Here is an 8,822-nt window from a genome sequence, read left to right on the forward strand (position 1 = left end):
ATATATATATATATATATATATATATATATAGTTTTTTAAGAGACTCAAGCTGGGTAGGTTTTAGTATGACAGACATGCTTGTAACAGGATATTGCACAGGGCGAAGCATGACAGTGTCATCTGTAACATATCACATTATTCTTCGGGTATTGTAGACAATTTTACAGCTCTGTGTTGCATTAAAATGGTTGAATGCATTCCTCACAATGCATTTTCTATTAGAAAACTTTTGGCTAATATTTGACACTGTGTGTACACGTTTTAAAGTATTTCCAAATTTTAAATAAATGTTTTGAAAATAGCCATTGAGGTGTTTAGTCTTAAATACGGTGTAAAATAAATAAATAAAATAATACATTCAATATTACTGTACATAGGGTTACCATATGACCCCACGTTCACTGGGACCGTTCGGGCTTTTTAACTCACACCCAATGCATTCTGGTAAGTGCAGTCCTGCTTCTCTTAAAGAAAATAAATAAGTGAAAGGTACCTGAGACGGGTAAAGCGAACCAAAATGCAAAAGTGAACATGGATATGGCGCTTTAACTTTACCATTAACTTTCCAAATTCCAATGGATTTATTTTCACTCAACAACAGCCTGGAAGACCATCGCTTGGGGTTTTCAAGAAAGCAGCACTGTTGCATATAGCATACTTTTAATAAGACTTGAATTAAGTTACGACAAACAAATAAGCAGTTGCAGTTTATCTTTAAGGGGGAACGCCCAGTGCCTTAGATATCACGTGGGCCGCAATCACATGATCAAGATCAAGTTTTTTGCAGAAGTACAATGGAGGAACACTGAAGTTTGATCTAAACACGAGCCAAATCTGCAAATCGATTTAATCTGTAGAACAAACTGAACCGAGGAAACCCGCTGGAAGACCAGATAGACATGAGACTGAGGTGAAATCTGCTAAAACACAGAAGTAAGTTTACTAAATAGTTTTAGCCACCCGTGGTTCTTACTCGAATTGTATTTGTAATGCGTGCCATCGTTAAATGTGATCTAAGAGAGTTATAATTCAGAGAGAGTTTAGAAAACAAAAAGCCAAAACAAATAAAAGGACATATGATGCATTAACTATCCCATTATAGTATACAACAAACACTGGGGTGTCAGTGGACGAGAGTCTCCTGCCAGTCTTGCATTTCAAGTCGAGCAGGTACTGTATGTGTTCAAAATGGTGGGTGTTGCTGAGAGCCTGCCTGACTGACCTGTTGTGTTTTCCTGCAGATGAAGTGTCTGCTGGTGGCCAGTGAAAGCGCAGAGGTACTGTTCTACTGGGCCGACCCTGAGTTCGAGCAGAACATTCGAGATCAGTATGGACCCAGGCAGTATGAGGGAGACACAGTGAGTCAGCCCTATATATTTAATGCCGTGATCCCCTATACAGTAAAGTGCATAACCCTTCCATTGGAATAGATGTAAGATAAAATACAAATCTTATTGTTATTTTAATTATTTGATTTGATTACATCTAAAATAGACTTTATCCAGGTGGTGGAGTTGCTACTGTCTCTCCTCTCTCTCTGCTCCCTCTCCAGTACCCTGCATTTGAAGACAGCTTCAACACCCTGTTCGCTCCTCTGATCATCTCCTGCAGCACCCTGATTGAAAAGATTAATGACACCTACACCTCCTTCATCACAGAGAACGCCCATCTCTATATCCTCCACCAGGTACCCTGTGGAATATATTGATATTCTGAATAATGGCTGTCTGCCATTTTATTTATTAATACCTGTTTTTTTTTTTATCATTTGACTGTTAATCAGCAGTTGTTCTGTCCTGAAACACCCGCATTTTCATTAAAGCTAAAACAGAAATATATTTTATTTAATGATATAATCGTATTTTATTGTGTCATTTATAAGACTTAACTGTTGCTTGGGACTCACTTCTGTTGTCCCCTGTTCTAGACCATTTCGATCTCTTAGACTTTTTTTGGACTTGTGTAGACCGTTAGACAGTAAAAGAATGTGATGTTTATCTCGGTTTCTGTGTCGCAGTTTGGAGAATGTCTGTACATTGCTGTCAACGGGGATGGGGAAGAGAGCAAGGAAGATTTGAGGAGGAAGATCTACGTCATGAAGAAGCTGATCGAGGTGCACTTAGGCATGGTGACCCTCAACAGCGCCCTCCTGAGGAAGGAGTAAGAACTTTATTTAAACTTGTGAAACAATATAAAATAATCTGAAACGGCAACGCTTGCTTTGAGATCTGATCAATTGCAGTACAGTCCAAATATCTGCATGTTTATGTATGTGTCATTCATTCGTTTTGAATTTGAATAGCCTTTTTGTTTCATGAAAGGAGTAAACTGCTTCTCCCTCACTCCTCCTCCCCCAGGCTCCGACCCCAGGACACAGAGCAGCGGATTCAGCTCTGGAAGATGCTGCAAAGCCTTCTGGAAACGTACAGCCTCCTGAGAGAACAGGACCAGAGCTTTCTAGTGGAGGTAAGGCAGCGGAGAAAGTGAGCAGAGAGAAACAAAAGTATTTAGGGGACATGAAAAGGGATGGAGATTAATTTGCCCATTATTAAAAACATGGAGTGGATTGGAACTGCTTGATGTGACGTTGGTTTGGTTGGATTTAGTTTGTTTGCTCTCCCCCCCCTGTGTGTCTGTCAATGCGCATTCCCTTTCCCCTTCCTCAGCCATGTGTCTCCCCTCATTGACCTGCTCTCTCTCTCCCCCCTGTGGTGGCAGGCGGTGGAGCGACTGATCCACCCCACGCTGTGTGAGCAGTGCATCGAGTTCCTGGAGCGGCGCGTGGTGCAGCAGATCAATGGGAGCCCCGAGCGGGCCGGGGAGGAGGTGCTGCATGCCTTCATACTGGTGAACACCAAGCTACTCGCATTCTACTCCAGGTAACCATGCTCTTTATCTAGCATGAAGTAATGATAAACTGACAATGTTTCATACATAACACTTCATAACCCACACATTTTGTAATGTATCCAATTGTATGGAAATACACTTACTAATAATTCTTACCACCTATGATTGCACAAACCATGCAGTCATTCAGTTTGTATTTCATTCAGTAATTAAAAATATATTTTCTTTTGATCGTCAATTTATGCAGATGGTTTTTGATTAAGAAATAAAGTTGCTTATTTCGTAAACTATTAATAAACACCTTTGTGGACCAGGACTGTTTGTTTTGTGATAACATTTACAAAATGGTGTTTATTGAATTATCATTGGAAAATATCCTACTGAATCCTATCAAGCTATTTCAATGCTGACCAGACCCTAGTGGTAACTTCAGTAAGGAGGACCTGCAGTTTAATGTCTTTCGTTTGTCTGCCTGCAGCCGCAACGCCAGTTCAATCAAGCCCTCGGACCTGCTGGCCTTGATCCTGATGGTACAGAACCTGTATCCTAGCAACAATGAGCTGGACGATACAGCCCTAGAGGTAGGCAGAACCAAAGGACTTGTCCTGGAGGTTTGATAAAACAGCCCTGGTGGTTTGGCCATGTAAGCCACAGATGCTGTTTTTTGGTGGTGAAGCTTGGTGGTGTTCACAAGTGTTCAGCACATTGTCCAATACACTTTGTTTAATGATTTATTATTATAAAAGTATTGCAAATTTCCTTTGCAATTATAACAAAACAAACTCCCCACACCATACTAACCAGTTCACTTACAAACACACCCATCAGTTTTCCTAACTTACTTCACTAGCTAAACTTTCTCACTGGCCAGTCAGCCATTCCCTCTGCTTTCACTGGCTAGCAAGGTGGCTGAACTCCTAACTGGTTCTGTTCCGCTTCTCTCTCGCCCAGCTGTCCACACAGCCTGTCTGCAGCAGCAGTGGCAGCATCTCCATTCAGAGGGCTGGAGGGAAAGGGAGCACTTCTACTAACACCACCTACTCACCCAGCACAACACAAGAGGTACACTTTGAGGCATTTCCAGGGGAGGGCAGGTTGAATATTTAGGGGCTCTGTTACAGAAGGGGTACAGATTGAGGGAGAGTTGGGTGTTGGTTACAGTGAGGTATAGAGGGGTACGGATTGAGGGAGAGTTAGGTGCTTGGTTACAGTGAGGTATAGAGGGGTACAGATTGAGGGAGAGTTAGGTGCTTGGTTACAGTGAGGTATAGAGGGGTACGGATTGAGGGAGGTGTTGGGTGCTTGGTTACAGTGAGATGGAGATTTAGGGAACGCATTTGAGTTAGGAAACTGTATTGTATGTAACTTTTAAATAATAATCTTAAGTGAAACTTTTTGTGTTTAGGGGCCAGAAGGCAGCTCTGTGCCTGAAGTGTTCTACACCCCAGAGCCCTCACCCACAGGCAGGGAATCAGGTGGGTGCAGAGACATGCTGGATTTGTGTGTGTGCTTATTTGTTTTTTATATTAACATGCATCTGGATCCTGCACTATGGCTGGTTTTCTGTTCTGTGTGAACTCTGTGCTGCGTCCAGCTCCCTCTTGATGTTGGTTTGATGGCTCTTGGCTAGAAGAGGCTTGACCTGACACTGTGTATTTTCATTTCAGATGCAGCTGAGATGGAAGGAGAGAGCACTCCTGTCTTTCAGTTTATTGATCCTGATGTTCAGGTAACACTGCTCCCCATCCTTCTGTAGGAAGCACTTTCTGCTCTCAGTATACAGGCATAGACAGCACTTTATTTGTATATTTGAATGTGTAAGACTGCTGGTGCCTTGACTCTAGCCACAAGTAGTCCTCTGCATACTATTTTGAAGCAAGAGTAAGAGCACGTTTTTAGGAGCAAGTTTTACCTTATCACTTGATTGATAGTTTTGAAGTCTTCAGTTACATAACCTCATTGTATTTATCTTGATCTCCTGTCCTTCATGTTTTAGTTTTGTTGGATATTTGTCCTAATGGCTCTCTGCTTGTTTTCAGGTGGCTGAGGACAGCCTGAAGACCCAAGAGGCCCAGCCCCCTGACCCTGCGACCCCCCGCAGGGTCTTTCTGGAGGCCACGTTCAAGGAGGGTTACTGTCCCATGATGCCTCACTCCATGTACTGCCTGCCGCTCTGGCCAGGCATTTCAATGGTGCTGTTGACCAAGGTTAGACAAGCCTTAGCTATGGGTGTGTTGAAGGGATGTGCTCTTGTTAAACTGCAAGCTGGCTTTTATTTATTTAAGTGTGAAATTTTACAGTTGGGAATCCTACAAATAGATGACAACAAGCAATGTCATTTTAAAAAGAAAATGCCCTTTTTAAAAAGAGGACATATTGCTTGAAGAATCTAGATTTATTTTTACTAGCTGTAGTAAAGTGAGAATTGGTGTTTCGTCTCTTCCTCTTCAGATCCCAAACAGTCAGGTGGCCGTGTCTCTGTACCAGTTTCTCGAGGCGTTCACAATGCTGGAGAAGAAACTGAGTGAGGGACAGGAGGGGGGCTCACTCCCCCGCACACAGCCCCCCCTCTCTGAGCTCCGCAACAAGCTGGACAAGTTCATCCGGGCCCTGGGCAGCAATGAGATTCAGGTACCACACTGGGGTTAGGACAGAGAGACCAAGTAGCAGTGCCTAGCTGTTTCAGCAAGTCAATGTAGCCCAGGCTTGAGTAAAGACATTCAAGTGAAATGTAGCATTAGGAATGCAGATTATTTTTAAAATATTGTCATGTCCTTGTTTCCTCAGCTGCAGAACACCTGGACTGACTTCAAGAACAAGGCATTTTCCAGAGCAGCGCAGGGAACCTCCAGGGAGTGAGTAACACATCATTTTTTTAGGCAGATAAAAAGCTGGTGTGACAAAGGGGCTCTAACATTTCTGGGAGCCAGTGTAACTTCCTGAGATGGGATTGCAAGTAGGGTGTTGCAGTGTGTTCAATCGCTAGAACTAAAACCTATTTTTAAACCTTCCTGTGCGAGCCAGGAACCAGATGAGTTGTTGAGATATCTTTTTTGCATCTCTATTGTATCTGGAGTTTACAATTGCAGGAGGAAACAAGATCTATGTGACTGCCTCCACAGGCTGCTGATGTCCTGCCATGCAATGAAGACTCGGCTGTGTGCTGTCTACAGGCAGTACTTTGTTGTGCAGAGTCAAAGGAGCCCTCAGCGCCTCTCAGTGAGCCTCCAGGAGAAGGCCCTCGCCATGATGCAGTAAGCGTTTGTTTTTATAAAACCAATTGGAGATGATTTCAGCGCTCAAGGTGATCAAACATGAGAAAGTACTTTCGGGCAGCCACAGTACTGGACACCGCACCAGAGCTGCAGTGTGTGTTTCTATAAAGAATGTACCACGATTTCTTCTGAATTTCTACTGTAAACCTTTTCTTTCACCAGGTCTGACCCACATACAGTCACAAACAAACTAGTCTAATAAACATTGCCACTCACACAGTCTGACACACTTTTGCTGCATAACAGTAACCCTCTTCCTGTTTCTTTTTCAGGGAGAAGCTTATGGATTGGAAGGACTTCCTGTTGGTGAAGAGCAAAAGGAACATCACCATGGTGTCATATCCTCCCAGTCCCGTAGCCACCCACTCTGGGGCCCTGTCAATACATACTCCCCAATAAAAGCCAGTAATTAGCCATTGATAATTCAGTAGGTTGTCTAGAGCTAATAATATTATGGTACAGAAGAATGTTCAATTCATACCTTATCCTCCACCGTTCTGTGCTGTTCCTCTTTGTCCCTGTTTCCTTTTCCTCTGCAATCCCAAGCTGGATCTGTGTTTTCCTTAACCCCGAGCTGTACCTACCTGGAGGACTTCCCAGGATTGGTGCACTTTATCTACGTGGATCGCACGGCCGGGCAGATGATTGCTCCCTCCCTCAATGTGACGGACCTCTCCACCACAGAGTTGGGCAAGGGGCCGCTTGCTCACTTCATTAAGAGCAAGGTGAGACAGGCAGACGGGACACCCCTCACAAACAGGCCTGAATGGGATGTGCCTTTTAATCCATTATCAAATAGTTGTTTGGCCTCTTACCTTCAGTAGATAAAGTCTGTTGTGGTCAGGGGGACCCCCCAGGAGCCGCAGTAATACACACGCTGGCCCAGTTTCTATAACTGCCTCCCTCTCTCTTCAGGTGTGGTCTCTGGTTGGAACAGCACGACGCTACCTACAGAAAGGGTACACTACAGTGACCCTGAGAGATGGCGATTATTACTTCTGCTACTTCCTGTGGTTTGAGAGTGAAACGGTAGGGCCTGGTTTTTTTTTGTTTGTTTGTTTTTATATATATATATATATATATATATATATATATATATAAAATTTAAAAAATGTCACTGCCAGACAATGTATTTTCCTCTGGGTGGAATTACAGACTAGACTCAATCAGTTGCATCGCACTTGTATTTTTTATCTGTATAAACCTATGCTTGATTGTGTTTCTTACTCTGGACTGTTGCCTCCCCACAGGGATACAAGTTAGAGGGGATTGAGCTGCCTGTCCTATCTGAGGACTCTGCCCCGATAGGGATGCTCGCTGGCGACTATTACAGGTACTGGTATATTTAAACTGGTCCTGCTTTTCCTGCTTCTCGCTGTCTCTACCTGTCACCCCCCACCATCCTCCGGTGGCTTTTTGCTTGTTGATAAAATACTGCTGTTTTCGGCTCCGCTGCAGGAAGCTCCTGAGGTACTACAGCAAGGACCATCACACTGAGATAGTGAAATGTTATGAGCTGCTGACCATCCACCTCGGGGTGATTCCCACCGACTACATCCTCCAGCATTGCTGTGAGCTGGCCAAGAAGCTGTGGGAGCCTACGAGGATCCCCCTGCTGTAGAGGAAGTGTTCTCCAAGCTTCTCCGGAGCCCCTTCGTTTCCCCTACTCTAAAAGAGGTGCTGCCCACACTGCTCCAGGGAGCCCCCCTAATGCCATTGCTGTAGAGGAGGTCTCTCCTAGGCTGAGCCACCTTGAACCCCATTGCACAAGACTGATTGATAAGACAATAACATGCAGCCTCCCTGGAGTTTCATGTTGGTGACATTTGAAAATGTTAATGCAGATGATTTCCTAGTAAAAAAGAAAAAAAAAAAAAAACATCTCCCACAGCTTGTACAGGAAAGTACTCCACAGGACCAAAGATTGAAATCTGTGTTAATGCTTCTTCATGAGCATTCAATTATGTGACAGGTTGTTTTTTTATTTATTTTATTTACTTTAATAAATGATTGCATAACATGATAGTGCACAGGACATTTTTAAATAAACATTCTTTTTCTACATACTGAACAATGAAGCAGTGTGATGCTGGTTAAGTAAAAAAAAAAAAAAAAATGTACTGTATATTGTATAACATGCACTTTATTTATTTTAGGGGCATTACTTACTACAATGCATTTATTACTGATCCCTATTTATAACTGAATGAGTCTTCCTTGTTCCTATTGGATAACGTGAGCTGTCTCTATGGTGACTTCCATAACCAGAGTTCTGGGCTACCAGAAGACCCCTCCAGTCAGGTCATGGACCAAAGACCTCAGGAATATTTTCTCAGCTCCCACGCCCTGAACTGACTGCGCCCCCCGCGGCATCCCTGCGCAGAGTCTTGTAGTAGTGCAGGGGGGCCTTGGGGATTTTCAGGTCATGTCCAAACACCGCTAGACTGACCTCGTCACACAGCTGAATCGCCATGATGACTGCAGTCACACCCAGAGTGGGCACCTTCTACCAGAAAGAAAGACAAGTAGCTTTTAATTGTTGGCAGAGTAGGTTTATAGCATCGTTGTCCACCCCCTTTGCATTTATCAATGTGACTTACTAACAGGTGTTGTGAGACAACTGGCAGCTTTTCATTGTAACATTGTTGGATACTGGTCGAGGTATCTTGTGACCGAGCCAAAATGTCCACAGCAGC

The 8,822-nt window shown here is 43.6% G+C and overlaps 1 protein-coding gene across 4 annotated transcripts; it reads left to right on the plus strand.

Moving 5' to 3' along the window:
- The first annotated feature begins 474 nt into the window (after nucleotides 1-474).
- Nucleotides 475-8,251, plus strand: LOC117417990 (BLOC-3 complex member HPS1-like). 4 transcript variants are annotated; one of them, XM_058985108.1, is made up of 19 exons: nucleotides 475-934; nucleotides 1,243-1,359; nucleotides 1,554-1,688; nucleotides 2,019-2,161; nucleotides 2,359-2,467; nucleotides 2,720-2,880; nucleotides 3,330-3,432; nucleotides 3,803-3,913; nucleotides 4,257-4,326; nucleotides 4,519-4,580; nucleotides 4,891-5,058; nucleotides 5,303-5,482; nucleotides 5,639-5,706; nucleotides 5,941-6,105; nucleotides 6,399-6,463; nucleotides 6,706-6,851; nucleotides 7,042-7,155; nucleotides 7,377-7,459; nucleotides 7,585-8,251. In XM_058985108.1, the coding sequence occupies exons 2-19, from the start codon at nucleotides 1,243-1,245 to the stop codon at nucleotides 7,745-7,747; spliced, it is 2,163 nt and encodes a 720-aa protein (XP_058841091.1). In that variant the 5' UTR covers nucleotides 475-934; the 3' UTR covers nucleotides 7,748-8,251. The 4 variants fall into 4 exon arrangements, with proteins under 4 accessions (XP_058841091.1, XP_058841093.1, XP_058841092.1 ...); XM_058985109.1 differs by having other exon boundaries at nucleotides 477-934; nucleotides 5,974-6,105; XM_058985110.1 differs by lacking the exon at nucleotides 3,803-3,913 and having other exon boundaries at nucleotides 476-934.
- Nucleotides 8,252-8,822: the final 571 nt, after the last annotated feature.

Source organism: Acipenser ruthenus, chromosome 13, assembly GCF_902713425.1.
Source record: "Acipenser ruthenus chromosome 13, fAciRut3.2 maternal haplotype, whole genome shotgun sequence".
Classification (NCBI taxonomy): Eukaryota; Metazoa; Chordata; class Actinopteri; order Acipenseriformes; family Acipenseridae; genus Acipenser; species Acipenser ruthenus.